Raw genomic sequence first — 20386 nt, 5'->3', positions numbered from 1 at the left:
GCAGTGCTTGGGCCATACCCACAGCTGAGTGGGAGATCAATGAATTGGCAGTTTAGCAGTGCCCAAATTGCTCTTGGGCATCGCCCAGATCCTTTGCTCAAAGCTCCACCGTGTCTGAACAACACCAGGCTCTGCTTCCCTCCCCTCTGCCCCCACCCCGAGCACAGAGGAGAAATGAACAGTAGCACAAGGGTCAGCAGAAGAGAATATATTGTTATCTAATTAAAAATACAGCAAAATTAAATACAGCAAAACCACGGGAGAGTAAAGGAGCCGTTATCTTACAGCACAACACACACTGAAATGCTGCACGGGGACATTAAAGCATCTGGGACTGTAACAAACTTACAGCACATGAGAGTCTGAGAACATTTTTTCCAAGAATTCCAAACCAAACAAAGAACAGACCAAATAAACAGGAGACAGGTGTTCAGAATGCTTTTAAAGAAAGACATGTCTTCTAAAGCAGGTGGAAAAAATAAAAAGGAAAGAAACAAACAACCCAACAGAAACCAGAAGCAAAACAGGGATTTTTCTGGAGCCCTCCAGGGAGGACCCTTCACAGCAAGGTTTCCCCCGGTCAGTGCACACAGACATTGGGATTTGGCAGCCATGGAAAGCCAGCAGAGCTTCTCAGGAGCTGCCAACAACAACAGCATCCACCACCAGCATCTCTTCCACCCAGACTGAGCAAAGTCCTAGGGCAGCAAATATGGCTTGGAACAGGAGAATGCCTCCCCTCCCCGACCCAGAGAGGCCTGGGGTCTCCCCAGCCCCATCTTGTGCTTGCAGCACTCTTGGGTTCCCTTTGGGGCAGACAAAACATGAGCAGAAACCTTCCCCAGACACAGCCCACAGGCAGAAACCTTCCCAGCAGCACAAACTGTGCCCAGCCCTGTGAGCCCAGCTGCCATCCCCACATCCCCAGCAGGGCTCTGACCGCTCCAGGAGCCCCAGGGTACCCCCTGGCACCCCCATCCAGCCCCTTCTCCCTCCTGAGCTCCAGCTCCTCACACAGCAGGCACAAGGGAGCCTCTGGAGCTCCTGCTCTGAAGGACACACACGTGTTACAACAGCCACATTCCCTTGCTCACTTCCCTCCAACCTCATTCAAGTGGTTTCAGGTTCAAAGACCAAAACCCTTGGATTTTTCCAAAGAAGGGACAGAGCAAAACGTAGAGGGAAAAGACTTTAGGATCTTCCCAACTGGAAATAAATCCTTTGCAATTCCACACAGAAAACAAGACAGAAGAATTCCTTCCTGCTTCCCACTATAAGAGGCAAACGATGCTTTCACTGCTATTTAAAACCTGGTTTCCATTGCAAAGTCCCCAATCTCTCTCAGATAAAAAGTTAAAATCTGACTTGATGCACAGTAATAGTTCTCCCAAACCCCCGGCAGTTTCCTTCCCAGCAGCCAGCAGAAGAAAACAGCAGCAGAGGAAACGTCCCCAAAGGCTCCTGGCATCCCTGCAGGACCACAAAAGCACCTGGACAGGATCTACAGCAACAGCACAGAGAGGGTCAGGAGCTCAGATTTTATTGACACACACGAGCAGGGAGCAAAGCCAAAGGCCTGGCAAGTGGCTGGGCCACTGATCCTGCCTGTCCCAGAGTCTCCAGGTGAGACTTTGGGCCCAGCAGGTGACAGGAAAGGCTCCTGTGACACCCAGTGTCCCCTCAGATGGATTCCAGCTCGAGTCACACCCTGGGACTGGGTTGGGAGGGGAGGGACTACTGGGAGCAACATAAATAATGCAAAAGGGTAGAGGGGCAAAATATTAATTAAAACCATTTTATAATTTATTAAGAGGTTAAATAATTGTAAATAAGTCTCTGGATCTTCCATTCTCAGCAGGCGCCAAGATTTCACATTTTCCTGTGTCAGGAGATTCTGTACACCCTTCTTTCGAGGGATGACAAAGCCAGAAACAGAATGTTGGGGACAGGGGGGTAAAAGAGGGGGGGCTTGACACTGAGAAAGGGACCAGAATAAAAGATAAAATACTGTGCCGTCATCTTGTGCAGATCAAAGCTTCTCCCAGCAGCTGCAGCCTCCAAAGAGTTCAAAGATAAGGAAGGGCTGTTTGGGTGCCTTCTCCCCCTCCAGTGCCACTCCTCCCCAAGAGAGAAAGGCCCAGCTCAGCACTGCAAACTTATCTCCGAGAGAACCTGTTCTTGAAAGCTTTGATAGTCTTTGCCATCATTGGTGCAATTTCTGCAAAAGAGAAAGGAAAACAAACCACCACTGAATCAAACAAAAAAGCCCCCACATGAAAGGAAAAGTGATGGAAGAAGAGCTGAGAGCAGTTGGAAGCTGCAGCCCTGGCAGACAGGAGGGTTTGAGCAGGGCCCATCAGAGTTTTTAGGTCACAGACTGAGGACAAGGTGCTGCTTTCTGCACTGCACCAACACTGATCCCTGGTTAAACCTTCCAGACAGAGCTGCACTCCAATTCCAGACAGCTGGACAGACACAGGGCAGCAGGAGGGCACACAGAGGTTCTGCCTCACTGGTACCATCAGGACAGGCTGATCCAGTCACCTCTAAGTGGGTGAATCAAATATTTGCAACAAGTTTGAACAGAGATAGAGAGAGGAGAGGCACCAACACCAACCCTTCCCTCACAGGAATCCTCCCCCAGCAGAAGCAGCTGTTCCTAAGCTCTGAGAGGCCACAGGGGTGTGCTGCAGGCTGTACTTACTCTTCACAGGGGGTTTCCTGGGGTCGTAGGAGGAGAAGGTGCTACCTGAAGACGGGGCCGAGTGGGCGCTGCTGGTGCTGGGCCCATCGTAGGACTGCTCATCACTGGCCCGAGCGTGGCTTTTGCTGGAGGGGTACAGGACTGGTTTTATTCTGCAACAGACACAGCACAGGCATTGCCATAAAGGATTCACTTCGAGTTGATTCTACAGATACAAGGCAGGTTTGTAACAGCAGCAGGGCTGATACAAGGTGGAACCAGCAGGATCTCAGCACTTCCCAAGCAATTACAGTTACAAGTTTCCCTGCAAAAGGAGCTCCCACACACACAGTATCCTCTCCTGAGCTTCAGGGGGCCCTGAGTGCTACAGAGAAACACTCACTTGGTCTTCTCTGGCAGGAGAGGGCCTCCAGTTCCAAACTTCTCCTGTCTCCTCCGAACGTCCCGAGGGGGCTTGGCTGCAGAGTTCACAAATGCCATCTTGGCCACTCTCCCTGCAAGAGTCAGAGGGACACATCACTTACATCCAGCTGGCTATAAAGGAGGCTCCTCACTGCTTATCTTCTTCATCCACCCCTCACAGTCCATCCATTCCAAAGAAACAGTGACAATCTCCTTCCTAAGGTCTGAACCTCTCAGAGTGAGAAATCAAAGTGATCAGCTCAGCAGTTCTCATTATGTTCACCCAAAAAACAGAAATGTTTACCCCCACCCTGGTTCTCTTCCATGCCAGGATGGAGAAGCCACATGGAACAGGAGCCTGCTCATCATTCCTGTAAAATATTGAGCTGCATCCACACCGTCATGGATGAAATCAAGACACCGCTAAACCACGAAGCAAGGGAGCACACAGAGCTAAGCCTGGTTGAACCTTCCAGAGAGAACACACAGAGCTAAGCCTGGCTGAACCTTCCAGAGAGAACTGGACTGGTTTAAGCCAGCAGGGCTCCCCCAGCCCCACCTTTGTGTTTGTTGGCATGGACAGAGCCAATGTTGTGTGCCAGCACAAGCAGGCGCTGCTCGCGCGCGTCGTGCAGCCGCAGGTATGTTCACCCAAAAACCATTATGTTCACCCAAAATCCAGAAATGTTCACCCAAAAACCAGAAATGTTTCCCCCCACCCTGGTTCCCTTCCATGCCAGCAAGGAGAAGCCACATGGAACAGGAGCCTGCTCATCATTCCTGTAAAATATTGAGCTGCATCCACACCGTCATGGATGAAATCAAGACACCGCTAAACCACGAAGCAAGGGAGCACACAGAGCTAAGCCTGGTTGAACCTTCCAGAGAGAACTGGACTGATTTAACCCAGCTGGGCTCCCCCAGCCCCACCTTTGGGTTTGTTGGCGTGGGCAGAGCCGATGTTGCGTGCCAGCATGAGCAGGCGCTGCTCGCGCGCGTCGTGCAGCCGCAGGTACATCTCCCGCCACGACTCGAACTCCTCGGGCTTCTCGTTCTTGAAGTCTCGCAGGCAGTGGTTGTGCCACAGCTGATCCGTGTCCTCCACCAGCACCTGAAGCAAATACAGAGCTGGGATCCCTCCTGACTCCTCCTTTCCCTCAGCACCAGCTCAGTGCTGGTGGAATTCCAGCAGGGCCCGTGGGCTGCAGTGTAGGAATTGTGTTTTCTCACAAAACTATCTTTTCTCTCCTTAAAAAGGAAAAAGCTCAGAAGTTTCTCTCTTTGATTAGGTAAAAAGACACCTCATAGGACCTTGGGGACTTCACCTCAAACTTAAGGATATCCAATTGAACAAGAGCCAAAAAGTCCTGTCTGAGCAATTTACTAGAAAAAGAAGAGAACAAATAAACTAATGGCTTTTGTGAGGTGTTTTACCAGGAGCAAAAACCTCTTGCACCTGGCTCGGTTTTTTTCTGTAAAGAGTTTTGTTATTTTGCCTTTTATTTAAATTTTTCTGTTTCCAACAGAAGCCTTTATGCCTTTTATGCCTTCTAAGGTAGCTGAGCTATCTTGGGTGTGATATAAAACTCCAAGAGCTTATGAGACTTAGCTCAAGGAAACCCATGTATCACTGCAATGCCAGGAACTCAGGACTAGCAAAAGCCACCTCTTGCAATGAAAAGGCTTTGTTTGCTATTCTTCTCTCAGAGGTGAGGACAGCCCTGCACATCACATCCCTTGTCCCAGCCAAGGCACTCACATGGTTACACTCCTCGATGCGATACAGCTGCTCCGGGGTGCACCTCTCCAACACGGGCTCCAGCACTGAGAAAGGGACACCACCCACTTCATAGATTGCTAGAGAGAAGCAAGAAGCACAGGGTATTAATTATCCTGCTCCTTCCTTGCCAAGGAAAGGGCTTGACACCTTGAAACACAGTGAAAAAGCTGCAATGTTGCACAACACCATTCAGGATGAGGGGAGGAGAAAGGAACCTCAGGCACTAACATCTCCAAGTTGAGAAATATTTGTGCAAGCTCCATTTCCCATAATTTCCAGTGCTTTAGCACTGCTTGAAAGCATTCTAGGTGCTGATTCCTGCAGCACCTGGGCTTCCAGTGGGATTTATCCCATATTTATAACAGGGGGAACTGCTGGGGTCTGTACCAAGTTGCCAAAATGTCAGTGCACAGTGACTCAGAGACAAGGACAGGTACTCACAGTCAATGTTGTTGCTGAGGACCCTGATACACTGCTGGTACAGGGACATCATCTTTGGGAGGTAGGCAGTTTTGGAGCCAGAGTACACCTGCATTTTGGAATTTAACCGGCGGCCTGTGAAACCAGCTTCGCTCTCCTCCACCGGCGAGGACACAGCTGTGGAGGGAAACCATTGCAGTGAGGAGGGGACAGAGAAAAGGAAGAGCCTGTCCTGATAAATGGAACAGGAGCCACAAATTGGAGTCACCCAGAAGTGACCTAAAGGGCAAAGTCTTCTTCCTTGCAGAGCAAGGAAGGGCAAACCCAAAGCCTGAGCCCCAAAGAAGCATCAGTGAAGGATTTTTCTATTTTCTGATGGAGCACATGGGAAGCAGCTGCTTTTTTATCTGGAACCTCTGCCCCTTGGCAGACCCCAAAGAAAAGACCTGAACCCACCCCTGCTCTCTTCCCCAGTCTGGCTCATTCCAAACCCCTTTTCCTGCCCAACCTACCTTTCCTTTTAGTCTGGGAGCAGGTGATGGACTCGATGGAGGGAAGAGGACGATAATTGGCCTGGATGGGGGGCAGGGGGATGTCTGGTAACGTCGGGACCACATCTAAAATTATCTGGAAGGAGAGGATGGACATGGAATAAAGACAGGAGTACAGCAGAATGTGACATTCCACCAGGGTGCAAACAGCACTCAACTGTGGGGGTTTTTGCACATTTTAAATAAACCACTCAATGCTGCTCAGTTTGTACCAGGGAACAGCCTCAGGGGGTGGCTGCCAATAGGAAGAAACTGAAATTTGGGATCTGAATCATTCAGCACCTTCCAGAAAGAACCATGCATGTTTTTAACATATTCAGGACAAGCAGAAGCATTTCCTTGATCTCAAACACTCATTTACCATTTTCTGTCTCTTCTCCTCTTCATGCAAAAAACTTTGCAATGTTGCAGGAGAAGGGAACCTCAGAAACTGAGGGAAACTGAAAACTTTGATATGGAGTTTTATGAAGCACTTACTAGAATGAGTGGCAAAGCAGGATTTGTAAGTTAAACCTTATAAAAAACACTTTGTGAAGAGGCAAGTGTTTCAAAGTTGAGTAAAAAGATGAAACAGTAAAGATTTTACATATTAGTTCCTATTTATACACCAAACCCTGGCACCCATGTGACAAAGGATCTGCACAGAAATATTGCTCATTTTCCAGACTTTCACAAAAGAAGGTTTGTCTTCTGGAATGAACTGCCTTGTACCACCAGTTCTCCCATTTCTGGCCACTAAAAAAGGTTCATTTTAGAGAAGCATAAATACTTGAGAGGGGAGACATGGGAACCTCTTTAGGAGGAGATGCAGTGCAAACTGGGCTGGATTCTAAGCTCACACCCACAGATACTCTGCTTTCTTACCAAACCTTACCCTCTTTGGTTTAGGAGGCTCTGGGGATTTCTTCTCTGCCTTTTTCTCACTTGTTCTCTTGTGGCTTGGACTTTTCTGACTGGAGCTGGAGCTGTTGGTAGTGGCTTTGGATCCATTCTGTTTGCTGTGCCCTCTGTCTTTGTCCCCAGCTGACCCAGCTGAGGGCTTCACCACTTTCTTTTTCTTTTTCTGGGGCTGGTCATAGCTGAGATATGACTCAAACGACATTGTAGGTTGTTCAAACTCATCCTCTGCTTCCCCCTCCCCAGAATTTGAGGAAAACCCCACTGATTTTTTGTCCACATTGGAGATTTTGCGCTTCCCCTCCGAAGACTTTAAGCTCCCAGAACCCCCCTTTTCCTTGATCCTATTGCCTGAGTCACTCTCAGCTTTCCGTTTCTCTGAGTTAGAGCTCTCCAGGCTCTGCTTGGACTTTTCCAATTTGCTCTTCTCAGAGTCCCGATGCTTTTGCTTCTTGACATGGTTCTCCAAAGATTCCTCCGAGTGCGGCTTCTCCTTCCTGGAGGCGCCGCTTTCCCGATTCTTCTCCTTTTTGCCGCCCTCTGACGTCCTTTGCTTCTCCTTGCTGCCTGCTGCCACGGGGGATTCTCGGAGCTGCTCCTTAAAGGAAGCCTTGTGCAACCTCTCAGGGCTGAAGGCAGAGCTCCTGTCATCCCCTCTGCCATCGAGTCGCTGTTTCTTGTGCGAGGATTTGTGCTCTTTGCCCCGACTCGCGTTCCCTTTGTCGCAGACGTCGCCGCGCTCCCGGCCTGCCCCCAGCTTCTCCTGGAAGCTGTGCCCTTTATTGGCTTTCCTAGGGAATAGTGCTGGTTCTTCCTGCTCCTCAGAGGCGTAAGGGTCTGTGTCCATGTCCTGAGGGCTCTCACTGGGCTCAGGTGACACTGCTTGCCCACAGTCCGAGTACTCCTGGTCTGAGGAGAGCACCGGGGAGGATCTGCCCCAACCCTTCCCCTGGTGGCTGCTATAGCTGTAAGTCTCATAGGCTCTCTCAGGCCTAGGATACCTTTTGGACTTCTTTTCCCTATGATCTGGGCTATAGGACTGGCTGCAAGAAGGCTGGAAGGGTTCTGAGTATTCCTGATCAGCCTCCTCATCCTCTCTGAGGGAGGATTCCTGATGCCTTTTGCCCGAGCTGCTCCTCTCATAGTCACGGTCTTCAGGGTCCAGGTTATTTCTGAAAGGAGAAGGAACCAAAAAGAGTGAGATTAATACTGCCCAACATGAATGAAAAGAGCCATTCCCTGGACTGGAACACCCCTCATGGAAGGCCAAGGTTGCATTTGGTAGCTTTGTGTCAAAAATCCCACTAAATCTCTAAGGAACAGCAACAATCAGTGATTTAAAAATTGCATTTTTAGTGCAAGAATTGCATTTTTGTTAGAACTAGAGACAGAACCTTGTCTGTGCCTACACACTCCTGGCTGTGTGATGCTGTGGGAAATGTCCCCCAGTTCCACACGTGGAAATACCACTCCTTTAAATTCCATTAATAACTGGCCTTTATCACTCAAATCTGTTTGATCTCTCTGGGTTCAACACAGCTTTGTTACTGCCACATGCTTGCCAGCAATAACTTCCAGTTTCCATAGGATTCTGGCTCATGAAAGCATTCTTTCAATTTACTTGGGCTTAGAACTTCCTGCCTTCAGAATCACAAAATGGGAAGCAAGCAAATTGCATCTTTTGCTTTATTAAGGGCACTTGTTTTGGCATCTCCTGTTAATCTCTTCATCAAACTGCAAATTCTTAAAAGTTGGCCCCAACTTCCACATGAAACTGCAGCTGTCGTCATCCCAACACTCCAGAGCCAGCAAGGGCAGGAAGTTTCTGCCAAAACAAGGCAAAACCCCCAGGCAGAGTTCACATATTGGTTCTACAAGTTTTTCCAGAGCCTTGGCCAGAGAGGTTTGAAGTATCCACTGAGAAAACACTGCCAAAGCTCACGCATGGGGCTCACTCACCGCTCTGCCTCCTGCGCCACCGGCACCAGCTTCTTCCACCTGGCCACCAGGTCCTTGGCAAAGTCTCCCACCAGCTCATGTTTCCTCAGGCTGTTCACAGTCTTCCCAACTCCTGTCTCCTTCAGGACAGAGCCAGGAATCCATCTTAGCAAAACAGGAATTCTCACCCCTGCTAAACTCCCTCAAGAGTCAGAGAAACCAACACACTCCCTACTGCTGCAAGGGAGAAAGTTCCTTGATCTAACAGCAAAGAGATCATTTTAATATGTCTTCAGCTGCTTTATATCACTCACTACTGTAAATCAAAGGTTAATTCTACCTTAGACAAACACTACTTATTTGTATTATTAACCCAAGTCAGTATTTACCATGAGAGCTGGCAAGTTTGAAGACAGAAGCTATTAAAACCTGTAAGGATTAGCACTTCCTCATTTCCTGCTGGTCTGTTATTGCTGGGATCTGCTCCAACTCCCTTATCCCAGCCAGGTGTTAATCTTTTGGGAGAAGTGAGCGTGACAAACTGTCCTGCATGGCTTCCCACCTGCCCTGGCATGCTCCCTCCCCGTGCCTGGCACTTGCAGAACCTTATCACAATCACGCCTGTGTCACTGGGCTGGAGCAGGTGCTGAGACAACACACCCTGTTCCAGGGAAAGCAGATTCCATGGAAAACAGCCCTCCCTGGCTCCACAGACACGAGGGAAAGCCCCAGAGATTTCACAGCTCTTACCACGAGAATGTCAACTGTGATGGGTAACTCTGACAGCCTCTTCAGACTCTTCAGCAGCTGTGGAGACAAGAGGAGAAGGGTTCAGAGCTGTCACACAGAACCACAGACTGGGATTGGGGAGGAAGAAAATGCTGCACTGCTTGAGAGCTTGTTAGGAAGATCCAAGTGGCTGACAGCTGCTGTCTCGATCCAAAAAAGCTCCTGAGAAGCTGAAGACGAGGGCCAACTGCAAAAAAATCTCATCTCTGCCCACAGGAACCCACCAGAAAGTCTTGTAACACACCCAAATATTAATGTTTGCAGCTTCAGTCTGGTTTAAAGCACTGGGAACACAAACACACAGCAAGAGGAAGAAAGCACTTGGAAGCCTCTCAGAAGGTGGTGGTGGAATCACAGCCCTTGGCAATAAAAAGGGGAAGGAAGATTTCTAGATGCTCTTAAAGACCTAAGAGGGGAACCTGTGTCTCCACTGCCACAGGCTCTCTTCAATCAGGTGCTAAAACAACACCTGATCCCTTCCAAATTCCCTCCCTCTTGCTCCACTCTTTTCCCTTCACCAAACACCAGAGAAGTGTTTTTTCCTCCACACACCCCAAGCAAGGTTCTGCCAGCATCTTCAGCTGCTCCACGGGACAGGGGGGGACAAGGAGCCCTCTCCAAGGACGAGCTGGAGGAGTTTGACAAGAAGAAACAGCCTCAAGCTGAACCAGGGGAGGTTCAGGTTGGACACCAAGAGAAATTTCTTCAGGAAAGGGTGGCCAGGCATGGAATGGACTGCCCAGGGAGGTGGTGGAGTCACCATGCCTGGAGGTGCTGAAGGATTGACCAGACATGAGGTTCTGGGCTGGGGATCAGTCACAGGTTGGATCCAATGATCCTGGAGGTCTTTTCCAACCCCAATGATTGTGGGATTCTGAGTGCAGGGGATGTTCCTGCACCTCTGCCAGCCAGCTGCTTGGGGACATGGCCTCCCCACGATGGCTGTTGGCCCTGGAGCTCCAGTACATGGTAGAACACATCTGACAGCACTGTTGCCCCTCACATCATTTCCCACAGCTCAGCTATAGCCACAGTCCAGCCTCATCAGCATTCCCATTATTACAGCCCCTATAGAGCCCCGGCTGTGCTCAGCACTCCTATGCTATATGCCATACAAAGGGCTGCCCCTGATCCACAAGATCTTCTCTTTACAGCACTGTGCTCGTGCTCAGATCAGCAGTGTCAGCCTGAGCTGCCCCCCAGGCACCCCCACAGCACCCTGCAAGGACCAGGCAGGTTTGCAGGGTTCTCTGAAGGGAAAGGAGTTCCTTGAACCTGTTTGAGGAGGGTTCTGCTTTCAGAGAGGAAACACTCCTCGACACCCAGAGAAGGGTTCCACTGACATGAGCAAAACCACAACTTCTGCTCACTAGAAACCACCCCTTTCTATTTAGGACCTAATAACTGTGACACAAGGTTTCGGTTTTCTTGGTTTAGAAGAGGGAAACACTGATACCAAGAGTGGCTGCTGTTGCCTTGCCAGCACAGCTGCTCAACAAGTGCTGGCAACTGAAGGCACCAAAGCAAAGGCAGCAGAGACAGAGCCCAACTCTGCTGCATCTCCTCACAGTTCAGGGCTCAGGATCCCTCTGGGAAGGCCAAAATCCTTCTGGGATTGGTAATAAAGAGTTTGGATTTGTGTGAACAAAGGGGGCAGGAAAGGAAAGAAGGATGGATTTTTGTACTAGGTAGAAAAAGACTAAACCAGGAAAATATTAAAGCAACAGCATCTCTGTGAGTAATTAATTCATAGAAAGGTTTCTTCAGAGCTTACAAAATCCCACTGTGAGAGTCAGAACCAAAGGAGAGCTCGTTCTGGTGTCCCTAAATATTTTCTAGCTACACCCCACTGCAGCATCTCCCACAGTTCTGTTTGCTCTTTAGTTATTTGCTGCCTTCAGGGCTGAGTTCCAGGAAGAGAAGTGCTGCTCTCAATGGCAATGCTGTTCTCAGTGTGGCTGGGGACCAGGGGAGCCACACACTTGATCCAGAACACGTCTCCTGAGGAGCTGAGATATTCCACAGCCACTGCAGTCAGTTCCTCCATGGTCCTTGTGCTTGAGATGCACCAAGTGAGACAACTTTGATGCAGTCAGGCTTAAAATCTTGTACTAAACTTTATTTCCTTTGCAAACAAGCTGATGGAGTTCATCCCACTGAGGCTTACAAGGACATCAGGAGGAATTTTGGGCAACAGGAGGAAATTCTTCACAGAAAGGTGGTCAGGCATTGGAGGGAGGTGGTGGAGTCTCATCCCTGGAGGTGTTCAAGAAACAACTCAGTTGATATGGAAGGGTTCCATCAAAGGGTGGACTCGATCCTGGAGGTTTTTTCCAATCTTGGGATTCTAAATCTGGCAGCTCACCTTGGAAATAACCAAAATCATACAAATCCTGCGAGGAAAAGGCGACCAGGTGGGAGACAGAGAACACCAAGCTTGAGTTTTGTGAGATACACACAACAAAACTCTTCTAAAACACCCCAGAACAGGGCAGGGCTTCAGTCAATCAAGACACAACCCACAAAACTGAGCTCCAGCTCCAGTCAAGTCCTGCTGAACATGGGTGGATTGTTTTCTTTCCCTGAAAGAAGGCAGCCAGACTGTTACCACACTACAAACACACACTAATATCAAATTGCTCCAGCACAGCCTGGCCTCCATGAAGATGCTCTTGCTCATGTTTTCCTTCTCCTCTTTCTTCCCAAAGCCCTGGAGCAGAACTTGTACCTCCTCTGCTGGAAAAAAAGGACATTTTCCAAACCATGACAGCACTGTCCAAGATTTCACTTGCGCTGTTCCGTGCCAGGAGCCCAATTTTTACCCAAAACCAGGAATAACAACACTTTACACCTTTCAGCAAGGCATACTGGGCAAATATTATTCTTTCACATTCCTGATAAAATATTTTGAAAGGATCAGGCAAGAAAAGTGAGAACTGGAAATGGTGTAAGGGTGGGCAGCACCCAGGGATGCTGTGGATTTGTCCTGCTGATGGGGTAAAATTTCTTCAACAGGAAGGCCCTCACATGATCCATCAAGACAATGCAATGGCAACTAAATTCAGGCTTTAAACCACTAACATTTCCGAGGATGTGGTTGGAAAAGTATCAGAAGTAAAGAATATAGGTCACAGGGCCTTTCTGCTGGGGAAGAAAAGAGCTTTTCAAGTCATTACCCTGCTTTACCTCCTCTGCCTGCCCTTGCAAAACCGCCCAGGATCAACAGAGCAAGAAACGACTTCACACCACGAGGTCACTGCAGAAAGAGCCGGGCTGTGCAAACACTGCCCGGGGCTTGCAGTGCTCCAGGAACACTCCAGCGCTTCTCGCCCGAGATCACACGAGGGGCTGGGAACAGCAGAGCTAACTCTGTGTGCACAGAGCGCTGAAACAATATTACAAGCCTTGCCCACAATCTCAGGAAGCTCAGACCCCCTGGATCTGCCTCCTTGGCAGTCCCTCGGCTCCATTTGGGGCTCCACCAGTTCAACCCTGCTCTGAGAGGGTGAGGAGAGTAACCAGATCCCATTGCATCACCCCCAGCCAGGCTGCAGCTCCCGCAGGGGCTCCCATTTCAAAGGGTCAGCACTCCAGCATCCTCTCCTCCTCCTCCTGGGTGGTGGGAGATCTTGGGCAGCGAGTTCTGCAGGTGTTCGTTTCGGTGACACAGAGCCAGCCCAGCACGGAGCAGCTGCACAGCCCTGCCTGCCTCCTCTTTCACCTGAATTACACAAAACGCGAACCCAACACGTGTGAATACTCCCAGCAGAAGCTCCCCCTTTCTAACAGGAGAATTGAGTGACAGCACGCCCGAGTTCCACCAGAATTCCAAATCTCACTAGAAAAACCAGCTCTGGCGCAGGACAGTCGCTGTCACCAGAATGTCACCGAGCTCAGCGAGCCCGGGGCAGGTCGGGGCAGCACCGCAGCAGAACATTTTGGCAGCGGGGACAGAGGAGCCAAGCGAGTCCCCCCAAGGCCAGAGGGAGCGGAGGGGACAGGAGGGGAGTCCCGGGCCCCGGCGGGGCCTCCCTGCGTGGGCTCAGGGCGCCGCGGCTCCGCCACCCAACACGTCACCGGGACACGGCTCTTCCGGAGAGCTCTCCCTCCGCTGCCCGAATGCCCAGCCCGGCCACCGGGCACCCCTAAAGGGACCCCGGCCCGGTACTGCCAGGGGACACCCCAAAAGGGAGGCCCCAAAAGGGAGACCCCAAAAGGGACCCTGCCCGCCACTGCCAGGGGTGCCCCTAAAGGGATCCCTGCTCGTCACTGCCAGAGAAGACCCCAAAAGGAACCCCTGCCCGCAATTGCCAAGGGACGCCCCAAAAGGGATCCTTGCTCGTCACTGCCAAGGCACAACCCCAAAAGGGAGACCCTAAAAGGGACCCGTGCCCGCACTGCCAAGGGAGACCCCAAAACGGACTCCGGCCCCCAAGGGAGACCCCAGAAGGGACCCCTGCCTGCCACTGTCGCGGGAGGATCTGCCACGGGACCTCTGCCACCACCCCAAGGCTGCCACGGGGGGACCCTAAAAAGGGACGCCCGCCCACCACTGCCACGGGGACACCCCACAAACGACACCGGCCCGCCGCAACGGGACCCCCAGGGCCCGCGAGCCGGGGACGAGTCCCGGGCAGCCCGCACGTCCCAGCCCACGCAGCGCGGCCCCGGCCGGGCACAGAGCTGCCCGCGGGGGAAGCCCCGGCGGAGGGAGGCCCTGCCCCGCGCACTCCCGACCCCCGTCCCCACCGCTGGCACCCCGGCGGGCCGAGGCAGCCCCCATCACCTTCTTGGGCTCGGCGCTGCCCGCCAGCCGCGCCTGGAGCCGGCCCACAACTTCCAGCACCGACTCCGCCATTTTTACTGCTGGAGAGCCGGCGGCGGCGGAAGCGGCTTCAGCGGCCGCCGGGCCCACGGCGCTGCCCCGCCGCCGCCGCCATCTTGGCTGCGGGCAGGAAGCGGAAGCGGCGCCGCGCGGCCTCGGCCATGGCGGGTGAGGGCAGAGAGCGGGGGACGCCATGTTGGGGGCTGGCAGCGGCGCCATCTTGAGTGCTGGCAGCGCCGCCCTGAGGGGAGCGCGGCTCGGCGGCTGTGCCGGCCCTGCCCTCAGGAGGGGCTGCCACAATCCCGGAGGAGCTGCGGTTCTGGAGATCGTCCAGTTCAACCCCTGCCCGGGCAGGGTCAGCAGGTGGCACAGGGACACGTCCAGGTGGGTTTGGGATGTCCCCACAAAGGGAGACTCCAGCCCTCCCTGGGCGGCCGTTCCAGGGCTCTGCCACCCTCATGGCAAGAAGTTCTTCCTCACGTTGAGGTGGAACTCGTTGTGTTTTATTTTATGGCCATTGCTCCTCGTCCTGTCCCTGAACAGGGCCTGGTACTGTCCTCTGACACCCCTTGGGGCTATTTTATGGGTTTATGGGGTCCCCACTGACAGTCCTTGGGGGTGTTTTATGGGTTTATGGGGTCCCCACTGGCAGTCTTTGGGGATATTTGGTAGGTTTATGGGGTTCCCTCTCAGCCTTTCCGTTCTCCAGCCTGACCAGGCCCAGCTACCAGTCTCTGTTCACCAGAGATGCTCCAGTCCTTTAATCATCTTTGTTCCCTCTTTTAGACCCACTCCAGCAGCTCCTCATCTTTATTGACCAGAGGAGCCCAGACCTAGACACATTTTTTCCCTAACACAATGTCACTGCACACCTATTCCTGTTGCCTCCCAATGGCTGCTTTTCTTTGGGATTGTTGGCAGCTGTCTCAGCTGAGCCTGGACCTGGGTCCAGCCCATTCCAGTTCTCAGTCTGGACCCGAGCCCAGCCCTTTCCATGCCCCTCGGATTCAGACCTCAGAGCACCCCAAAAGGCTGCTGGAAGCATAGAATTGATAAGAGCACTCAGCTGGCTGGGAGGAGGGTGTTGTATGGGGAAAGTTGAGGGTCTCTGTGCCTCAGCCTGAAAATCCTGGCACTGGGCTGAGCTTCCCCCTGGACAAACCTGTCTGAGAGCAAGGTAAGAGCAGCCCCAGCCTGTGTGTGAGTCACAGAGAGCCAGGACACACCTGGCAGCACCAGCAGAGACCTTGTGTGGGGCTGGGAGCTGCTGAATAATGGAAAATGGGGAAAAAGCCTTTGTTGCTTTCTAAAACAGGGCTGGAGGAATTATTAGCAGTGAAAGAGTGCTTGGAGCGGCAGTGCCCAGGTAGTTTACCAGGCTGGCTGGGAGCTGGCTGTGACTGAACCCACCTGCAGGAAGGACAGAGCTCAGGGGTGTGGGACAGCTGGATAAGGAGACACACTGATGTTTGGGGTCACTGCAAACTTTGAGAGCTAGGAAATTGTCCCCTGAACTGCCTCCATCTTGAAGCTTAAGCAGGGAATGCAGACACGGAAGAGCTTTTCTCCCCAGCCTGCAGCACTGGATTGCAGCACGGATTGGAAAGTACAAAAATGGAAAAAAAAAAGCCAAACCATAATAGTGAAGGACCCTCGCTCCCATCAGCTTCCCCACAAAATTCACAACACAAGTTAGGGGTTAGAAAAATTTATTTACTTCTGTGGCAACAGCAACTGCTCATTTACCAGGAAGGATGATGCCATCATACTGTGAGGGGAAAAGAAAAAAACAAAGAACCAAGTGAGAAATCACCATCAGGTAAAAGTACAGTGAGAAATCACCATCAGGTGGAAGTACAGTGCTGCTGTGCAGAAAACCTGCATCACCAGAGTCATTCCAAGCCAACATGGAATTGGCAGAGCAGTTTTCCTGCAGCCTCTGTGCTGTGCTGGAGTGTCCAAGGGGCTGTGCTCAGATAAAACCCCTGAACAAGCAGCCACACCCTCCAAGGCTGCTCTGAGCAGCCCAAAATCTGGGCCCAGAGGGCAACTGTGACACATTAACACAACCAGGCAGGATGGGGAAACAGGAATTCAGCAAGATCGGGCAGAGAGACCTCCCTGCACAGGGTGTGACCTGTGTAGGTCCAGGCAGACTCCACACTTTTAATCAAAAAAAAAAAAAATAAACCAAAGAAACCAGCAGCAGTCCCCACCTCTGAGATTTCCAACCCAGCTTTCAGCAGCTCCCATTCATTATATGAACAGATAAGCCCAAAATTTTGTTTTATTTGTGAATCTCTCCATCCTCCAAGTGTGGCAGTTGAGCCTGGAGCTGTGTCAGACCAACAAATCCTAACCCTGCCTCCTCACTCACGATCCCAAAACTCCAAAAACTCTGGGAGCCATTTACACAAGAGCTGGTTGTTCCTCCCAGCTCTCCTGCCAAGAGCTGCTCTTCACTTCAGCACACCCAAAAAAGCACAAACAGCAAAAATCCGCATTTCAGCACTCAAAATCTGCCCAGCGATTTGCTCCAGCATTTCCAGGAGTGCATTCTGCTGCTCCTTGGGATACTCCAGGGATACAAAGTGGAGATGGGACCGTACCTTCTGCTGGAACCAGCGCATGGCCTCCTCCTTCCCAATCCTGTGCTTGGCCCCGATGTTGCCAGTCCTGCGTTTCTTGTCTGCAATGCTGAAACCCGGCCTGCCCAGCACCTGCAGGACAAAGCCAACAGCTCTGCTTCATCCTGCTGCTTTCTGCTTCCCTAAACTAAGCAGTTTTCCAGGAGGGAGACCTGGAGTTTCCTCAGCAGCGATGCCTTGCTGCCATTTCTGTTATCCCAGGAGTTGCTATCAGAGCAACAGGATTTGCTTCTGAAGAGGTTTTGAGAGATTTGTCATAAATCAGGGATTTTATGGAATTGCAGCTCTGGGAATCTCATAAAATAATGTCAACAAAACCCAAATTTATCTTCCAGCAAGTCCAGTGCTCATTCCACGCTCCTTCTGGGGCTTTTTCCCACATGCCCAGCAAAAAGGGAATACTCACCACGTAGAAATCCAGGCCATAAATCCCAATACTGGGATCGTATTTAATGCCCAGATCGATGTGTTCCTGGATCCCAAAGCCAAAGTTCCCCGTGTCTGAGAAGTTGTTTTTCCTCAGCTCGTATTCTCGCACCTGAAACATTGGTTCTTGCTCGTTATTTTGTTCCTGACTGGAAGCAGAATTCAAACTCCTGCCCACAGCTACCAGACCCCCAACTCACTCATTAGCTATTGAGTTTTTATCCCAAAAATTTTACTTCCAAATCCCAGCAGCAAAGAAAAAAACCCACCAAAAAATCAGCTGCTGCACCAATTAGTTCTTAAGTGGAACTGAAACAACACCCCAAAAAAGTGTGAACACTTCATTCCATGTATCTAACCTGTACCTAGATCAGCTCAACATTTCAGAGCACACACCCCTTTATTCAGAAAGGAAAAGTTCAGTTCTGTCACAAAGCAAAGATCCAGCCCGAACTCCTCACCTTCAACCCCTTCTCCAGGATCTCCTCTGCTTTGGCCCCACGAACCGTGCAGTGAACAGCGATTTTCTCGTTTCTCCTGATCCCGAAGGACCTCACCGTGTACCGGGCTGTGGGCAGCAACAGTCACACTCAGGAGACAGCCATGGAATTCCCACCTGGGGGATTCAGAGCCTCTCAACACCCAAAAAATTATTGCAATTACAAAGAACCGAGGCAGCCTCACATTCCGTCTTTAGGGATGCTGGCAAAGCAGCAGCCTGAGTTTGGAGACAGAACTAAAACGCACAAACGCGCACGAATCCCTGAATATTGAATCCCTCCAATTCTCCAGCAGCTCTCCCGACCCAAGGAGCCTTTCCTGGGAACCGCCCCCAGGGGAAAGGACGGAAAACACCCGAGGGAACACCCAGGGCTCCTGGGCAGCCGCTCACCTTTGGAGAACACGGGGGTCTGCCCCGTGAGCTGCTCCAGCACCTTGGCGGCGCGGGTGAGCCGATCCCCGCTCTCCCCGACGCAGATGTTGAGGCAGAGTTTGCGGATCCGCAGCTCCCGCATCGGGTTCTCCTTCTCACCTTGGTCTTGCTGCGGAGAGACCACACCGGGGGTAACCGGGGCTGCCCGGGCCGCTCCCGCCCCCCGCCCCGGCAGCCCCAGGACGCTCCGCAGGGGGACCGGAGAAATGTCTGCACAGGCGGACACCGCGCCCCGCTCCCCGCCGGGCCCGAACTCCGGCACCGCGGCCCCTTCTGGAGCAGCGGGCGGGCCGCGGCCTGTCATGGCTGCAGCCGTTCCCCCGGCTCATCCGCGCCCATCCCGCCCTCACGCTGTTCCCGCCGGCCTCCCCCGCTCCCGCCCGCACGGGCCGTGCCCGGGAAAGCCCCGCCGAGCGCGGATGGCGGCGGATGGAGACGGCCCGGGCCGCGGCCCCGGCACTCACCGCCATGATGGAGGCGGGGAAGAGGCGGGCGGGGCGCGGCCGCGGGGAATTGTGGGAGCGCGCGGGGCGGTGGCGCCCCCTGGCGGGCGGAGGGCTGGGTTGCCATGGCAACCGCCGTTAATTAATGCTCGTTATTGACAACAAAGCCAAACGCGGTAATTAGGGTAAATATTTACAGTAATTACAATTAACCGAGAGAGGGAAAACAACCCGAACATGTGATGCGCAATGCAGTTGTTTATCACGCATGTGGTTGATGCCAGAACTCTTCCTGAACCCCAAATTCTATACTGGGACTGACTTTCCCTCTGTGGGATAATTTTTGCGGATCAGCTGTCCCAGCTACACTCCCCAGCTTCTTTTGGGAACCCCCTCACTGGCAGAGCATGAAACCAAAACAATAGAAAAAGAAGAAATAAAAGTTCTTGACTTAGCATAGACACGACTTAGCAAAAATCCAAACCAAAGTTCATTCTTCCTTGGAGCAAGGATCAGGGGAAGGCAGGCTCAGATCCCCAGAGCAGTTATAGTTTAATACCATTTAATTGATTGGGTTCTCGCCCAAAATAAAATCCCCAGCAGCAGCTTGGGTGAGAGATGCTGCACCCGATATTGGAGCAACTCTCAGCTCTCACATCCTCACAGCCCCAAATTCCTTGAACCAGACCCAGGAACACAGTCCAGTTTTACTTCACTCTTTCAGGAAGGTGCTGCTGGGTTTCAAGAGCTCAGTCTGGGATCTGGATCCTCTTTTTGTACCACTTGGGAGCACAGCAACCCATTCCCTGCTGCACTCAGCTTCACTCACACCACTTTGGAGTCCAAGCTTCTCTTCAGTGGCCACATCCTGAGCAGAAAATGCCTTCAATGAGGCTCACACTCAGTGAGGATGGCAGCAGCTCAAGGCTTTCCCTGTTTATCCCCCTTCCCTGCCTCCCCAAGGCCGTGTAATGCCATCAATTATTTTTTGCCCCAGTTGCTTCTAAGCGGGGATGAAGGATAAATGAATAATCAGCTTGTCTCATTAAGGAGAGAAAAAAAAACTGTCAGGAGTCTCCGTGCAGAGGGTGTGAAAAGCCTCATCGCTGCTTCATTCTGGATTTCCTTCATCCAGGAACAGCTCTGCTGGAAATAGCTGCAGGCTGGGCTGGCTTCCAGCTGCCAGCAATCCACGGATCCAATGGATTCTCCCCATGGGCACAGGGGGCCGGGGGTGCTGTGCTGTGCCCCCTCCCCTCTCCACAGCACGGCCCTCCTTTGCCCAGCCTGCATGGTCTGCCAGATCAGAGAATCTCAGTGGCACTACAGGACACCCCTGCTGCTCTCCAGGTGAAGAAAAAAGGGAAATTTATTTTCTCACTCCAATATTTATAGATTTCCCAAAAGCTGCAGTGGATTGGAGGGTGACAGTGGCAGCTCTCCACTGGAGAAACCAACAGTCCATCAGATTTCTCCTCCTCCATAAAAGAATGCCAAACAATCAGTTATTTACAGGAAGTGTATGAGGAAGTTCATTACAAGAATGTCAACATCAGAAGGTTTAGAAAATCTTAAAAAATCAAGGTGACAGCTGAGGGCTGCAGAGAGGGAGGAGGAATTGTCCCAGCC

The 20386-nt window shown here is 51.8% G+C and overlaps 2 protein-coding genes across 2 annotated transcripts; both read right to left on the bottom strand.

Annotated features, from left to right (window-relative positions):
• Nucleotides 1–193: 193 nt before the first annotated feature.
• Nucleotides 194–14525, bottom strand: ELOA (elongin A). Its single transcript, XM_074555707.1, has 11 exons — nucleotides 14268–14525; nucleotides 9443–9499; nucleotides 8714–8832; nucleotides 6732–7926; nucleotides 5819–5933; nucleotides 5328–5483; nucleotides 4866–4963; nucleotides 4037–4217; nucleotides 3087–3198; nucleotides 2705–2856; nucleotides 194–2218 (listed from the first exon to the last, which is right to left on the bottom strand). Exons 1-11 carry the CDS (start codon nucleotides 14523–14525, stop codon nucleotides 2157–2159), a joined length of 2505 nt encoding a protein of 834 aa, XP_074411808.1. The 3' UTR covers nucleotides 194–2156.
• Nucleotides 14526–15998: 1473 nt separating this feature from the next.
• RPL11 (ribosomal protein L11) lies at nucleotides 15999–18913 on the bottom strand. Its single transcript, XM_074555718.1, has 6 exons — nucleotides 18779–18913; nucleotides 18273–18423; nucleotides 17842–17948; nucleotides 17361–17492; nucleotides 16916–17026; nucleotides 15999–16074 (listed from the first exon to the last, which is right to left on the bottom strand). The coding sequence occupies exons 1-6, from the start codon at nucleotides 18782–18784 to the stop codon at nucleotides 16045–16047; spliced, it is 537 nt and encodes a 178-aa protein (XP_074411819.1). The 5' UTR covers nucleotides 18785–18913; the 3' UTR covers nucleotides 15999–16044.
• Between the last annotated feature and the right edge of the window lie 1473 nt (nucleotides 18914–20386).

Source organism: Zonotrichia albicollis, chromosome 20 (assembly GCF_047830755.1).
Source record: "Zonotrichia albicollis isolate bZonAlb1 chromosome 20, bZonAlb1.hap1, whole genome shotgun sequence".
Taxonomy (NCBI): domain Eukaryota; kingdom Metazoa; phylum Chordata; class Aves; order Passeriformes; family Passerellidae; genus Zonotrichia; species Zonotrichia albicollis.
The sequence above is the reverse complement of the archived record's forward strand: the minus strand, read 5'-3'. Positions and strand labels throughout refer to the sequence as shown.

Excerpts from the sequence above, each read along its gene's own strand:
- ELOA (XM_074555707.1), bottom strand. The coding sequence starts at position 14,525 with ATGGCGCCGCTGCCAGCCCCCAACATGGCGTCCCCCGCTCTCTGCCCT. Across the intron at positions 9,500-14,267 it reads GCAGCGCCGAGCCCAAGAAG|CTGCTGAAGAGTCTGAAGAG; the intron begins GTGATGGGGGCT and ends TTGTCTCCACAG. Across the intron at positions 5,934-6,731 it reads AGCCTCCTAAACCAAAGAGG|ATAATTTTAGATGTGGTCCC; the intron begins GTAAGGTTTGGT and ends CTCTCCTTCCAG.
- RPL11 (XM_074555718.1), bottom strand. Across the intron at positions 17,949-18,272 it reads GACCCCCGTGTTCTCCAAAG|CCCGGTACACGGTGAGGTCC; the intron begins GTGAGCGGCTGC and ends TGCTGCCCACAG. Across the intron at positions 17,493-17,841 it reads TCCTGGAGAAGGGGTTGAAG|GTGCGAGAATACGAGCTGAG; the intron begins GTGAGGAGTTCG and ends CCAATGTTTCAG.